This window comes from Anabas testudineus, chromosome 9, assembly GCF_900324465.2.
Source record: "Anabas testudineus chromosome 9, fAnaTes1.2, whole genome shotgun sequence".
Classification (NCBI taxonomy): domain Eukaryota; kingdom Metazoa; phylum Chordata; class Actinopteri; order Anabantiformes; family Anabantidae; genus Anabas; species Anabas testudineus.
In genome coordinates this window covers 3,806,361-3,822,324 of record NC_046618.1, presented here as the reverse complement: position 1 = coordinate 3,822,324, position 15,964 = coordinate 3,806,361, and the positions used below count along the sequence as shown (strand labels likewise).

Sequence of the window (15,964 nt, the reverse complement as noted above, 5' to 3'; positions counted from 1 at the left end):
CTGTAGCCTCTCACATGTGGGGCTATGGCGTTTGGGCTATTCTAAATAGCTCGAGGTCTCTACTATGCTATATAAAGGAAACAATATAAATAGTGCACACAGGATGAATGACTCTTCCTCAAACACACACTGACCCAAACCAAAACTGGGACACTTCAACACATTCAGTTTTTGAATTAAAAACACAACAATTACCATTTGTTAACATTTCATGGGGATATCAAATTTGTAAAAAGGAACCTTCAGGAACATCTGTTCTTCTTGATCAGTTCGAACAACTCTACTCACCCTCTTTAGACACAACTGAGCCAGGCTTGTGTCCTTGTTCTTAACTCTCACATTTATGCCATCATGCCATCTTGAGGAGTGTGTCTGTGCTCCTCTTTACATTCCAATATTGTAGACTTCATACTGTCCTCACTCCACCGTTTCCCTTGTTTCTGCTCTGAGCTGTTCTTCTTTCCTTATGTGCTTTCTCTTCTGTCCCCTGCTCTTCTCATTTGTGTCACATGATTTTGAAATATTATTACTATAGCTAGTATTAACTGTCAACCTCAAGTTGTCAAATTATTTATGCAAACTAATATTTTCACACTTATTATTGTATTGTTGTTAGATAGCATTGACATTAACCAAACACAAAGTAAATCAAAATTTCAGTAAATCCCTCTTCAAACATCTAGCTAGTACATTGTATGAATTTTATAAGGGTTTGTAAAAAGGGACCAAATTTCTTCATTTTCCCTCTTTACAGTGACTCAAATGGCTGTACCACTTTACTAATAACACATTGTCCCACTTTACCAGTAAACTGGGACAGTGTCAAAAGTGCCTAAAAAATAGGATTTCGTCCACATATACAAGCACGTGTATGGTCACAACACACAGTCCTGCCAGTGGAGCCATGTTAACCCACCGACTGTCTGCTGGTGGCACTGATGGAAAAAGAGGAAGAGCAATGTGGCAACAAAAGCTGTGAAAAGGAAAAACTGTTGGCATCCAGCATATTTGTTGGACCTCACACATGCATGTGCTGTTGAAAAACAGTGAAAATCAGCATAATTAGTATTTGTTGCACAATAAAACTCCACATGGCACATTTACAGTAAGTGAACTGCAAACCCTAAATCATGTGAATCCTGACCTCTACTGTACTGATCTGCCCTGACTCTGGTCAGAGCCTAGCCTAGTTTATGATTTCTAGCTTATGCATTGAAAGCCTATGCTTTCAATGTATTTGATTGAAACAAATGGATTATTTGTTTCATTCATGCTTTGCAACCATTGGCTCCATCACATGTTTGGCTGCCTGCTGACTTGTAACATACAATCATATTAACACAGATGCTTAATGATTTTAGGAGGGATAGTTTGAAAGTTTTCTCAAGAAAACAATGAATTGCTGTTAGATTCATTACAAACGGCCAGTTTTTTTGTGTGTGTTTCCGACTGAACTTGTGGGATTAGGGTCCCCTCTTATACTGGGTAAATAGCAAGAATAACACAAGCCAACAAGTGACGAATAAAATCCAGCATAAATAACACAGAAGGGGTATGACTGGATATTTAGTTTCCTAGTTATAATATTATTATAACCTGTCATCATATATTATTGATATAACAACTTGTTATTGCACTGCACCACATCATGCTGTTCAGTCACGACACAGGTTTGGATAAAGATGTTTGGGGGCTGGCTCCTCTGAGGAACAGACTAGGGTTAATCAGTCCAGTCCAGCAGGCACTGGTGTGAGGTGGTTACTTGTTGGTTTGATTGACAGCAAGACCCCAGTTAGAGCCCTGCTGGACAGGGAGATAGCAGTTCACCAGACTTATCTCCCCCTCCCACTAACACCAACCCTACCAACACACTCACCACCACCCATAGCAGACACTGTGGTAGAACAAAGAAGGATTTGTGTATTAAAATATGGTTAATTGAGTCACGTTTAATGTATGGCAACAAACTACTTTAAAGTCAATAGACAAAGGGTGAGCTGCACTGTGTTATTCATTACATTTAGTCTACAATAGCAGAACCAATTCAATAATGCAAATTTACACTTCACATTAATGACGTAGTTTCGACATCATCTTATTAAATATCCTTACCTTTCTGTTTTTATATGCCACTAAACATTACAGATACGTGTTACGTAATGACACAGAGTTTGTCAGAGGGCATCCAGCAGGTTCATTAGGCCAAAAATAGCTGTTATCAGCCAGTGCAGCATGAGTGTGCAGCTCACTGAGCGTATCTTCCACACATGGAAAGCGTAACCGAACGTGTCAGAGAATGACAGACAAAGCCACAAAAACCACTGGCTGCAAGAAGACCATTGAGAAAAGAAGTTCCTTTTCACTGTGACCTCAGCTCACCCACTCGCAGCATGCTCTCAATCCTGGTTATCAAATCCGCTCAGCGTCATCAGGGTTCACAAGACGGAAGTAAAACATTTTTACAAAGAAGATGAGGTGGCTGAGTGTCTGGTGAAGTAACAGGAACAACAGGGAGGTTCTCGGAGAGGATGGAGTGGAGAAACAGAACAATGGTGGTGTTTTTTCTGTTCTTTGTCACAGCAGGTGAGACTACTGATGAGGATTCTACCTTTATTACTGATGGTTGGGGAACATTGTGAAAGCGTTTGAAGAAACAAGAAACGGACATTTAGATGATCTTTCTTCCCAGGTACCATGCCAGCAGCAGGCCAAACTCTGGACGTGTGTGCCCACTGCCACGCTAACGCCACATGTGATGACAAGGCTGATGGCTCTGGCAAAGTCTGCAACTGCAACTATGGGTTTGCTGGAAATGGAAGAACTCTCTGTGAAGGTATGAAAAACTGTTTTCCTTTACAATTATCTATCTCATTGTCCTATGATGAAACATATTGAATTGAAATGTTAAAATAGGCATTCTTTATGTTCTAACTCAACTTCAACATTGTATTCTTTAAGGCTGCTCACAGTTTACTGTGTAAGGTAAAAGTGACAATCCCTCTGATAATTATCAGCAGGAATGTCCATGTTCATTAACATGCCTACATTTGTTCATTTTGGCCTGATGATGGCGCTAAATGAAAAATCAGGGCTCATATACTTTTCTAATAATCTATCCGCATGAAAGTGTCAATCAACAGTTGTCAATAGATTCAAATACAAGCTGTCACTGAGCTTGTAGTCAGGAGATCTACAGTCTGTACGATTGATCCTCTGGGGATCATGAATATTTGCAAAATTCCATGGCAGACTTTTTTTCACAGAAGCTTTTGGCACATGTCAGAACATAGCAACACAGGTGAAATAAAAATCAACATGCTTACACCTATAATAGGTTTAATGTAATGAAATCTATTTCTGCTTTCTGCCACATCAATATGTCAGTAGTAGTATAGTAGTATAGCTGATAGCCACTAACATGGCTAAAGATCAATTCATTCATCAAGTTTAACATGGAAGAAAAAAAACTTTAACTTCCTTTATGTTGAAGAGTAACAGGTATTTTTGTTCCAGATAAAGATGAGTGTCAGCTAGGAGCCACTAAGATCTGTGGGCAGCACACAACGTGCCACAACACATATGGCAGCTACTACTGTACCTGCCTGGCTGGCTACAGCCCATCCAACAACATGGCCATCTTCATCCCAAATGATGGGACCCACTGCAAAGGTTAGCGTAGACTGGAACTCAACAGAAGAATCTTTAAAATAAATCAGTATCTATCAGTGACTCTTACATGCTCACACTGTTCTACATTCTCACTTGCTGTGCAGACATTGATGAGTGCAGGGTCACAGGGCTATGTGGAGAAGGAGGTCAGTGCAGAAACCTGGAGGGCAGTTTTGAATGCAGCTGTCAGGTGGGATACAGAGTCTACAATGGAGCCGAACCCTTTAATCCTTATAGAGACAAGGCTACCTGTAAAGGTAAAGTCCTGTGAACTGGATTTAACATGATTTGCATTGTATTTTATTCAGTTATATAGTCAGTATCTGCTTTGTTTACAAAGGAATGAATTGTAAGTATGTGCAAGTCTAGAAACATAATATATAAACATAGGAAAACTATTATTAATTGTGCACTCAGTGGGTAAAAAGTGTTTCATTTTCTTGCTCCATTCAGTGGTTGACTGTGGCCAGCCTGTCTCAGTAGAGGACGCAATGTTGCTGTCAGTCACAAAGACCACATATGGCAGCGTAGCCACGTTTATCTGCGATGAAGGCTTTGTATGGAGGGGTGGAGAGAACAGCTCTGTGTGTGGAGCTGATGGGCTGTGGAGAGGACCCAGCCTGGTGTGTGAAGGTAACGAAACAAACTAGTCTAAAATATCTGTCAGTCTTTGACAATTTTCTTTATCTTTACCAACCACTGTATGATCTTCTCACCACCAACGTATGTTTCACATGATGTATGCTTTTTCAGTTGTGTGGCCATAATGGAGTTTAGAGTGAAATAACTGTTTATCTTATATATATGCATCTTATGTATTATATATTATATATAATATATAATACATAATACATTGTAATTTTGTTTTACTCAACCTAGCAGAATGAATCTATTGCAATGGCAGCCAGTCCACCACTTCAGACTGAAATGTCCCACATATTTTTGGATGGACTGCAGTGATACATTGTACAGACATGCACAGTCCTCAGAGGATGAATCCACCAAGACTTTGTTGAATTACTGACCCCGCCCCAAACAACGTCATGACACTGACATTGGTGGTTTTAGGTAGAATGTCTTGATAATTGGATGGATTGTCAATACATGCTGTACACACATGAAGAATATCACACTGGTTCCATATGGTAATATTGTCAGGGATCTATGTTTGGCACAGTAGTGCAATAGCCGACACTGTCACCTCGTGGCTAAAAGATTCTGGGTTTGAACCTTCCAGCTTTGGTTTTTCTGAATGGAGTTTGCATGTGGTTTCTTCCGGGTGCTCCACTTTCCTCCCACACTCCACTGACATGCAATTTAGCTTCAATTGGCAAATCTAAATTGCCCATAGATGTGAGTGGTTGTCTGGCTGTGCCTGAAAATTTGTTTAAACATACAGTGAGCTTTTAACCAGTTTAAGGAGTACAGGGATCATGAATCTGAATGTCTGGACAGAGTTCCTGGATACTTTCATGCAGCATGTCACTGCTTTGGCTCTCAGAGGTTGACTGTGGCTCTCCCCCTGCCCTCCCTCACTCTCATATGCTGTGGAATAACATTTCAAAGATGGGCGCTGAGGTGGTTTATCAATGTAACTCTGGATATCATAATGTTGGAATGGGAAATGTCTCAATCTGTACAGCTGCTGGACAGTGGGAGAGGCCATCTGTACTCTGCCAAGGTACAGTTTTCAGATCATTTTATTAGTTATTCATTTGTTATAGAACCACATTTACTATGGAAACATATCTAATTCATACAATATACTTATATTATATGATTGTGCTGCATTTTACTTCTTGTAGAGACTTTGTGTGGAAATCCTCTTATAATTCAGTCCACTGAGCAGCTGTGGAATGGTAGCTTAACCCCTGGCAGCACGGTGCTCTATCTCTGTAAAGAGGGCTTTTACAATACAGGACAAAATAATGTATCCATCTGTAATGAAAACGGTCAGTGGACACCTCCTGCACTGTCATGCCAAGGTAATTCCAATGCTGTAGAAATATATATATATATTTTTTTTTTTTTCCAAATGTAAAAAAGATGGGAACCCATTTGTGTTGTATTCTGTTTCACTTATTCTGGCTAGTTAGTCTGTGTATGTATGTCCACACGGTAGCGTTAATGTATTATGTTATAATGTATGCATTATGTTGTTTATCATTTCCTGTCCCAGAAATATTATGTGGTGATCCTCCTATACTGCCCCACACGGGACATGTGTGGAGTGGCAGCTCCACCCCTGGCAGCACAGTGGCTTACTACTGTAAAATAGGATTTTATCACAGTGAAGGACATAATGTGTCAGTGTGCACAATTAATGGGTTCTGGACAAAGCCAAACATCTCATGCAGAGGTAACAACTTGCTCCAACACATTGTTAGTGCTATGGTTGAATTGACTCTTTCCTCTCTGTCACCCTGAGGCAAATAATAACAATTTTCACACAGTAAAATGAAGCACTTTCCATCCCTTTAGAAGTTGACTGTGGTATGCCCCCACCCATGCCTCATTCAGTCATCCTGTGGGATAATGTTTCCACTGTGGGCTCTCAAGTTGTGTATCACTGTAAATCTGGATATCGCAATGTTGGACAGGGGAACGCATCAGTTTGTACCGCCAGTGGAAAATGGGAGGAGCCATCTTTGCTCTGTCAAGGTGATGACAAGATCAATTCAAGATGTGGGAACTGCATCTGCAAGTGTCTCGTGATTTGAAAACCTATCTAACTACCAGTTACCTGTGTTTCTGTTGTAGAAATCAGTTGTTCTGAGCCTGTTTTTAAGCCTCATGCTAAAATGCTATGGGATGGCACATCACACGTCGGCAGTGTGGTGAATTACCAATGCGATGAAGGATATCGCACCAGGAGGTTGAAAAACCTCTCAATATGTGGAGAGAATGGACAGTGGGAGGATATTGATATGTGGTGTGAAGGTGCAATGTTTGATGACAGATGATATTGTACTACTGATTGGTTTAGTATATTAATTATGAAATGTAGATACTGTATACATTTTGTGGTCACCAGCTTTCAAAGAGAATTTGAATGTGTTATAGTCTGTACTAATTTATGTCTGTATGCAGAAATAAGCTGTGGTCCCCCACTAAGCCCCCCAAATACTAAGCTCCTATGGGACCACACCAGCAGACCAGGCAGCATGGTGTTGTATGAGTGTACGGATGGATTTTACCTGGAGAGTGGAAATAATATTTCAATATGTTCAATATCAGGAGTGTGGGGGGAAGTATCTGTAAAGTGCAAAGGTAAAGTAACAGTCTTTAAATGCAGGCATGCCTCTACTGAACTGTGAGTGAGTCATTTGAGATAATTAACATGTTTTAGCTGCTCATGTAAATGCTTGGATTCTGCATGCTCTGTGGTTTGTTGTGTTTCGAGGAACACTTGATAAGATGCTGCATGTGATTTTACTTCCCTGCACAATGGCCTGTACCACTCCTCCAGTAGAGGTCACTTGGAACCCACATTAGGATAAACGTGGATATGCATGAGACTTACTGTACACTAACTTTGCATATAAAGCCTCACAATGACACTAACCTGTTTTCTCTTTACTCTTTGCCTGTAAATTGTCTGTTCTGGTTTTCCTTGGTGAGCTAATCAGTCATTCGATGGCACTATTTTTCCAGCTACATGTGGTCCGGTTCCCTTCCTTGCCAACTCAGAGGTGGTGTGGCATAACAGAAGCATAGTGATCCACCGTTGTGTGGACGGGTATCACAGCTGGAGGGGCAGCAATGTCTCTGTGTGTGGCAGCTCTGGGGTGTGGCAGATAGCCACTCTGAGGTGCATAGGTGAGTAATATCTCATACAGTGAGTGTGCAGTCACTGATTTGCAAGGTATTTCAAAGTTTATATGTGATAAATTTATATGTGATGTAATAAATGTTAGTGAATATTTAGTATACTGTCACTCTTTTTGCATTCCTGTATCTCTTACAGAAAGAAAGCCACCTGTCAATCACCTGTTTGTCCTCAATGAAAAATGTGTGCATTGGAAAGCAGAAAAGTATGAAGAGGACACAGAAGTGTACAAGGTAAGAGGAGATGACATACCATTACAGTTAGTATCTTATTTATTCTTGAGTATTGACAGTTTAGTATTTATAGTTAAAAAAAGGGACAAAACATTATTACTCATTACTACCATATTAGCCCCTCAGTAGAAATGGTACCCGTGGGTGAGTGGCAAGACGAACACCACTGTTAACCTGTGAGAACGTCAAAGTTTATCTGAGTTATGCTACAACACATCTAGATAAGCCTTAAAGATTGAACAGTGACTCCATACATAAAAGTATGTCGACCTCTGAATGGCTGAAAAGGAAGAAAATTTGTGTGTATGTGTGTGGCCTGGTCAAAGTGTGGACCTGAACTGAAGGATCAATTACTTTTCACCTGTGATTTAGACATTACATTATCTCTTTACTTCAAAAATAGAATTATCATTCAAGTGTGATTTGTGTTTTATGTTTGCACCAGGTGATTTAGTTCCAAAATCTGAAACTGTAGAATCAACTACATACGGGGAACAAATCAGAAGGGGGGTAGAATATTTTTTCAATTTATCTTTTATTTTGATGTATGAAGGGTTTTATGACCTGGGCTGAACTATTTCAGGTGACATACACAGGATCCAGAGACTTCCAGAGATCTTTTCGTGACAAAAGGAAACAGTTCCTGAGGTCTAAGGCTGAGCAGCTGGAACTCTGTCTCAACCTGCTTCCACTGACAAACTACAGCATCTCTATCACTGCAGTGTCTGCCAGGTTCACTGCTACCATCACAACTAACACCAGTCTACCAGGTAACATTGCACCTACCACTCGCATCTCTGCTGCAGTCTGATAAAATCAGTTACTGCATCCATGAAAAACATATATTTTTTAGCTTTCTGGAAACATTATATTATCATTAAATGTAACAACATTTGACAGCCCCTCCAGCACCAGTGGTTCACTACAGAGAATTTGAGACTCCTGTTCCAACACTCATGCTACGCAGATCAGCCTACACACTGGACCCAATAAGGTAACAACCAAGACAACACAGGGCAAAGTGCAGAGTCGCACTTATATGTTGTAGCCAATAAATCAGATAGATCTCCACACTCTTCCGACTTTCACTGTCAGCAAACAACTCCGTAATGCAGGTATAGAGGCTGAACCAACAAATCAATATGTCTTTGGTGTAGAGAAATAAATGAATAAATGTATGAATGTAGCTGGTTATGCACATGAAATGAATAGTGGTCAATTACTTTCTAAATGAATATGAAAGTCGTTGAAAAGTGACACAATCATGGGAAGAAGCCTAAATTTATAGACTTTATAAATATATTTATTGTCTACGTCTATATTAACTAAAAATCTGTTTCTTCAAATGCTTATTCCATGTTAATACAGATGTTATATTTTCAAAATAAAATGATTTATTTTGTTCTCCATTTGGCAGTTTGTACCAAGTGTTTGTGCTTTCTGTGGAGGGGATTACGGTGTTTGATTGTTCCTCTCCTGCAAGCTCAGACGTTTCAATCAAAAGCAAATCCTCTTCAGAGTACACTGCAGCCCAGATCAGACCTGTCGGGACACAGATGAATTTCACTGTAGGGGACGGACTCCACTACGGAGGCTTCTATAATGCACCACTGGAAGATGGCAAGAACTATTACATCATCTTACGAGTTGTCAGTCAGTGGAAAACAGTAGGTGAAACAAGTGCACAGTGTTAAAATGTTTTCAGCTCATTTTTCTTTCTTTAACTGCCTGATTGTTTTCTCCCATAGGCTTTAAAAAGTACATGTGTCCTGTGGGCTAAAGTAAAAGGTAACTCACTGGTCAAAGTATCCAGACACTCTTTAAAAATGGTGAATGTTATGAAAATTACATTTCATCTAGTAATTTTTAGAGGACAGCAAAAGGCAACAGCACGTATTTAAAAAAAAAACAAAAAAGCACACACGAGTAGGTATGAAAACTGATGGTTTCCATTAACTCACATGCAGCATTTCCTCATCTCAGGTACATCCTATGTTTTGAGGGTCTCATCGCTGTCTGCTGCTGCATCAGTATGTCTGGTTGCCATGGTAATTCTGGGTGGATACAGTTTCACCTGGTATGTATGACAATTGACAACAAAGTACATTACCCACCTGTTAATGACATTGTCAACTGATTTGTCACGTTATTATTTTACTAAACTAAAATTATTTTACTTACTAAAATAATTTAAGTGTTTAGAATTTCACAAATATAAATATAAATAAATATAAATATACTGCTCAGTAAAATTAAAGCAACACTTTTTAATCAGAGACCAAACTTCTGGGATATTGATCTGGTCAGTTAGGTAGCAGAGGGGGTTGTTAATTAGTTTCAGCTGCTTTGATGTTAATAAAATGAGAGTGTTATGCTGCTTGTTACATCATTTAGCATCACTGGCTTGGTGAAGAGTTAGTGATGATCTGGGGAGGCATAGCCAGGAAGGGACAGACAGACCTCCACAGTCTGTGACGTCTGACTGCCCTGAGGTATCAAATGAAATCCTTGGACAACCTGGCACATAATTTTTTCACTTTAAATTTACAGGGTGTCTCTGAATTGAGCCCTTTCCATCCATTAATTTTTTTGAGCAGTGTACATGCATTACATTTCAGTTTTAATGTTTTAATATTTATTGCTATTTATTCGTAGCTTGATATGATTAGTTATCAGAGCCTGGGAACTAAATACTGGTTTAGATTGTACTTGTGGTGAAAATGGCCTGTCATATGTCCTGTAGAAATAAATCTTTTGCACAAGTTCAGATAAAACATTTCACAAGACTTGAAACTGTAATTTATTCACCAAGTTTCTTCTTTTCCAGGTTTTTCAAGAAGACGTGACACTGCTGAGTCCTGTTCTGTACCTTTTGTAATATATATATATATTATATTAAACCTTTTTCAGTAACAATTTCTGTCTGAATGAATGTTTGAGTCATTACTGGAATGTAAATGTGTAATTGCACCTTATTATGAAAACAGACCATTTGGCTGATTTGATGGTTGATAAATCTTCTAAAGGTTCTAGAGGTTCCCCAGCTTTCTAATTTGTGTGAAATGATGTCTACCTAATGTTACTGCCATTACAGGTTAATGCATTTACAGGTGTAACACGTTAGGTTGTTGGGTTTTTTGTTTTTTCAGAGTGATTTGTTGAAAATACTTTCAAAAAAGGGAAAAACATACAATAGGTCATACACCCAATTCCATTTCTATCGATCTTTATTTTTTATTACGATGGGGTATTAGGGATTACCCCATCGATAAGATTAAGATTTATTTTTTAGTTTCATGTCGAGACCTCCTGGTTTCTTGCAGGACATTTGAAGGAAACAGGTCATTTGTTGATGACTCTACAGCCACATGTGCCGCGCCAGAGCGCAGTGCCACTACCTATGAACATATTATTTTTACTTTAATTCAGTCAAACTAAATTAAATTACTCTTTTAGTCCATAATGTCTGTAACATGGTGACATGACCGAGCAGTGACCGAGGAGGTCGACTGTGTGTCCCAGCCTGTCACACAACACACTGTGCGCTCTCTGTATTACGCACAGGTGCAGACAGGCAGTGATCGGCCCAATCTGATATTACCACACTGTGTTTATGGGCCAAAATACAAACAATACCCTTGTTACACTGTGTCTAGTTCACCTACACTGTTAGTTTGATTCATTCTCATTCCGACTTTATTCTCATATTTCATATTTCGAAATTTCGAGAACTTCATCTCGACATTAAAACTAAAATCAAGTCTTTCTCATGGCCCTAATAATCCATCGTAATGTATTAATAGAGATAGATAAATGCACTAATTAAATGATAACGTTAATCTGTATATCTCTGACTATTGAAGAGTTGTGGGCAGAGGACGGAGGGAGTGACGTGAGTCCTAATAACACGTCTGCACTGGGTCTTTAAATAGGTTTAGCTTCCGGAGCAGCTTCTTCATCTCTCCGTCCAGAAACGACACAGGTCAGTGTCCCACCGACAACAACCCTTCACTCCAGGCTCATTGTGAGCAGATACACAACACTCATTACTGTGTCCAAAGTAAAAACACGGTAAGACAGCAGCTGTTAGCTAACTAGTTAGCTACAGTGTACGTGATGACACAGCCTGAGAGGTTAGCTAGTGAGCAGTAGCTAGGCCAACAGCTACTGTTGTGACTGTTATTGACATATAGCTACAGCTAACATCTAGGGATAGGGAGTCCTTTTATACAAAATACCTTTTCCTTACTGTCACCCAGAGAATAACAACAAGCTACATATTTTCTTCTCAAGAGACAGTAAACATTTGAACGTTACATTAACGTAACATTAAGCTAATACAGATGCAGCCATGGGTCCAGTCAAGTCGGTCAACGAAAACCAAGCATCAACATCTGTGTGTCGTAAAACTTTAGCAACACTACAGTGAGTAAAACGTTTTTATCATTTAATGTTACTAGGTTTTCGCCTGTAAGTTGAGTGTTGTTCAACAAAATCTTCAGCTCACGCTCTCCTCTACCAGTTAGTTACCGTCGATTTAAACTTCCAATAAAAGCTTCTTTAATTTAAGTCTGTTTTTCGTTTGTTTGACGAAGAAGACGCTTGTGTTAAAGTGGCAGTTTTTTAAATGGAGTCCGGTTCCGTGGTTTGAAGTTTTACTTTATCCAGAGGTCTATATTAATGACTATATATGTCAGGTTTAATGAAGCTAAGGTCTTGGTGGCCATGATTGTGGTTGATGCAGAAAGTGGTATAGTATATGTTATAATTATTTATTATAACATGTATTCTACCTGTAATAATAAACAGGTCTGCTCAGAATCTGGAGCGGGGACTAACTGTACAGCCATACATATATCTTTAAATGTAGACTATGATTCATTTTGCTTGTGAACCAGTAGAATGTGAGTAAAGTTTACAGTTGTGTAGGTGAGACTGCTGGTGTGTGATTAGAAGAGATGACACATTCTCTATATTTGTCCCAGACAGGTGCGCTGCTGCTACTGGCTCTAGGTTCACTATGGCCCAGAACCAGGTGATCCTCCAGTTCAGATTTGCCACGTTCGGGGACTCCATGCTGCAGAAGATGAACCTGCTACGACACCAGAGACGTTTCTGTGATGTCACTGTGCGTATCAACCAGCTTGAGGTCCCTGGTCATAAAGTGGTGTTTGCTGCTGGCTCCTCTTTCCTTAGGGACCAGTTCATCCTCCAGCAGGACTCCAGGGAGGTCCAGATCACCATGATCCAAGAGGCTGAGGTGGGCCGGCAGCTGCTTTTGTCCTGTTACACAGGCCAGCTGGAGTTTCCTGAGCTAGAGCTGGTGCATTACCTGACAGTGGCCAGCTTCCTCCAGATGGGCCACATTGTGGAGCAGTGCACTCAGGCCCTCAGCAAATTCATCAAACCTCAGGCTGCACGACAGCTGGAGGTGGATGTGAGGAGGGAGAAAAGGGAGGAAGGTTTTTCCTCCCAGACTCAGAGAGAGCAGGAGCGCTCTCAGGTGCGGATTGTCCACCATGAGGAGGAGGAGGACGTAGAGCAGGTTGAGGATGACAACACCTGCAACGATGACGACGATGATGATGACGATGATGATGATGTCATCATACAGCCTAAGTCCCCGCTCCAGATTCTGAGCAGACGCCAGAGACAGACAGAAGAGAGTGACATCACTATAGTAAAAGTGGAGTCTGTGTCTGACGTAGCAGAAAACTCCATCACCGGTCACTTCCCCACCAGCCCACCCGCGGCACTCCACTCCCCTGAGCCCCAGCATTCGCTTATCAACTCCACTGTGGACAGTCGTGGCAGTGAGATGGCGGTTCCACCTGGCATCGCCAGTTACCCGCTCAGCCCCCCTCCACCATCCCCTCCCGTAGAGAAACACAGCGGGCACCAGCGGAACTATGACAAACCTCTGCAATGGTACCACCAGTGCCCCAAGTGTGCCCGGGTCTTCCGTCAACTGGAGAATTACGCCAACCATCTCAAGATGCACAAGCTGTTCATGTGCCTCCTGTGTGGCAAGACATTCACGCAGAAGGGCAACCTGCACCGACACATGCGCGTCCACGCCGGCATCAAGCCCTTCCAGTGTAAGATCTGCGGGAAGACCTTCACTCAAAAGTGTTCCTTGCTGGATCACCTAAACCTGCACAGTGGGGACAAACCACACCGCTGCAACTACTGTGACATGGTGTTTGCTCATAAGCCAGTTCTCCGAAAGCATCTCAAACAGATCCACGGCAAGAACAGCTTCGACAACGCAAATGAAGGCAGCCTACATGATGGAGGGCTTGACTTTGATTTTGGCCGAATATGAAAACACTGGACCGTTTGTTAGTTGATTGGTTGGATGCCAACAGTTTCTGATTATCACAGACTAAAGATTTGGCACGAAGCCTTTCAGAAGCAGCATCATTAAAGATGGGAAGAGGAGCGAACAGCCTCATTCTGATTGGTTCAACTGGAGAATAAGAAAGGAGATGCTGTTCCAGTCCCCATTTCAATGTAGCTTCACTACTGTGGATGATCTGTATTTAGTTTTTTCTACAATACATTATAGATGCCTTCATATCATACTTGAAAACTCAGCACTGAAATACAAACAATAATGACTGTGTATCATTAGTATTATTGATAAGTTAACATGTCTGTGTCTGCTATGTTAAATGAAAAAAAAGACATTGCAAAATGAAAAATAACCATTTGTATACTGTATCCAGTCTACTGTAGATTTTCTTTCCTATGTGTGCGAATATAACATGGACTTTTTCGCTAAAAGAAACTTGAAAGAAACTACTTTATTGCAGGCAGCCTACAGTAATGGCAAATAGGATGCCTATAGAAACTGAACCTAGGTGTCTGCCTGGACTGAAAAGGTTCTTTTATACTAACTTTATATCTGAGGTACTCTTGGACCAAAGTGACATTGTATTTTGTCCTGTCTTCATTGGAGTTATGTGTGATATGTAATTTAAAAAAAACACTGTCTTTTAACCAGTGATGGCTTCATGCTTTTCTTACTGATACATGCTTTTTGCATCCTGGCACGTCATTAAATCAGTACTCCTGATATTAAATGGTGTGAAAAACAAACTCCTAAACGCAAATTCGAATGCAGTGATAAAAATGTCACAATTGAAAATGTCCAGCATCCGCTTACACTCCCAAACACATAAATGAGTCGGCTAATGCCTTCTTAGGTGTGTTGGCTTGCTTGTACAAGCTTTTTATCAGTTACTTTGCTGTGTGTGTATCTGAAAGTGGTATGTAAATGAGTGGTGAGGCGTTTAAACAAAAGCTCAGTGTGTTTCATGCAGTATTTTATCTTGAGACTAGCGAGTAGATTAACAAAGAGGAGTACACAGCACTGCATTTTCTTTGCATGGTAAAGTAACTTCACTCCTGTGCCATACCACTTTTTGCAGTCTGTGCATTTGACAACTGGTTTAATTATAACAGACACTCCTATGACTCCTCATTTTAGTAGAGTGTATATCTTCTTTAATATTATGCACATAAATTTGGTTCACACTCCTAAAAAAGTCCTGAAGAATTCCCAAGTTTATTTTGCAGATGTCTTTGCAGCTGAACCAGGATTATCCTGAAATAGTCTACTGATCTCGGGTGTTCAGATGCAAAAACAGTTTTTCAAACTAAATGCTAAGTTAGACTCTCCAAGTGGAACAAAATCTTTGAGTGACTTTTGGCACTGATATGTGTGTTGTCACAAAAACGGAACTTTACCTGTTGAGTGTCAAACTAAGTGATGCCATTTTGTCTCTGAGCAACACTAACGCACACGTCTATAACACCAGTCTGGACTACTGTCATGAAACAGAGGAGAAACCAGGTTTTCTGTATAATTCTCTATACAGTTATATTTTGTAAGGTCCTAAACCTTTAACAATGAAGGTGCCTTGAGATGACATCTGTTGTGATTTGGCGCCATATAAATGTAATATGAATTGAGGTGGACATTACATTTATCATAGGTTTTTTACACTGGCTGCCTGTTAGCTTTCATTATTCTAGAAGGTATAATACAATGTTGTACCAGTCGATCTTGCAGAAATGCTTTTAATGAGAATTAGGAGGCTTCTCTGGTTCTCTGGTTCTCGTCTTGACCCAAAATCCAGAACTAAAAGCTTGTGACACATTATGCTTAGATTTGATGGAACATGAATGATTACTGTATAAGTCTAGTGCGGATGTGTTCACCTTTAAA

General features: G+C 40.3%; 1 protein-coding gene across 11 annotated transcripts; it reads left to right on the top strand.

Moving 5' to 3' along the window:
* The first annotated feature begins 2,201 nt into the window (after positions 1-2,201).
* On the top strand, positions 2,202-14,435 carry LOC113150809 (zinc finger and BTB domain-containing protein 26). Of its 11 annotated transcripts, XM_026343512.1 has the most exons (13): positions 2,223-2,583; positions 2,690-2,833; positions 3,514-3,669; positions 3,774-3,926; positions 4,123-4,302; positions 7,324-7,488; positions 7,637-7,731; positions 8,315-8,501; positions 8,632-8,725; positions 9,149-9,398; positions 9,480-9,519; positions 9,715-9,808; positions 10,559-10,605. In XM_026343512.1, exons 1-13 carry the CDS (start codon positions 2,529-2,531, stop codon positions 10,575-10,577), a joined length of 1,632 nt encoding a protein of 543 aa, XP_026199297.1. In that variant the 5' UTR covers positions 2,223-2,528; the 3' UTR covers positions 10,578-10,605. The 11 variants fall into 11 exon arrangements, with proteins under 11 accessions (XP_026199298.1, XP_026199302.1, XP_026199297.1 ...); XM_026343513.1 differs by lacking the exons at positions 7,324-7,488; positions 7,637-7,731; positions 8,315-8,501; ... (3 more) ...; positions 9,715-9,808; positions 10,559-10,605 and adding exons at positions 5,171-5,350; positions 5,475-5,654; positions 5,849-6,028; positions 6,151-6,330; positions 6,430-6,746 and having other exon boundaries at positions 2,202-2,583; XM_026343517.1 differs by lacking the exons at positions 7,324-7,488; positions 7,637-7,731; positions 8,315-8,501; ... (3 more) ...; positions 9,715-9,808; positions 10,559-10,605 and adding exons at positions 5,312-5,350; positions 5,475-5,654; positions 5,849-6,028; positions 6,151-6,330; positions 6,430-6,745 and having other exon boundaries at positions 2,205-2,583.
* Positions 14,436-15,964: the final 1,529 nt, after the last annotated feature.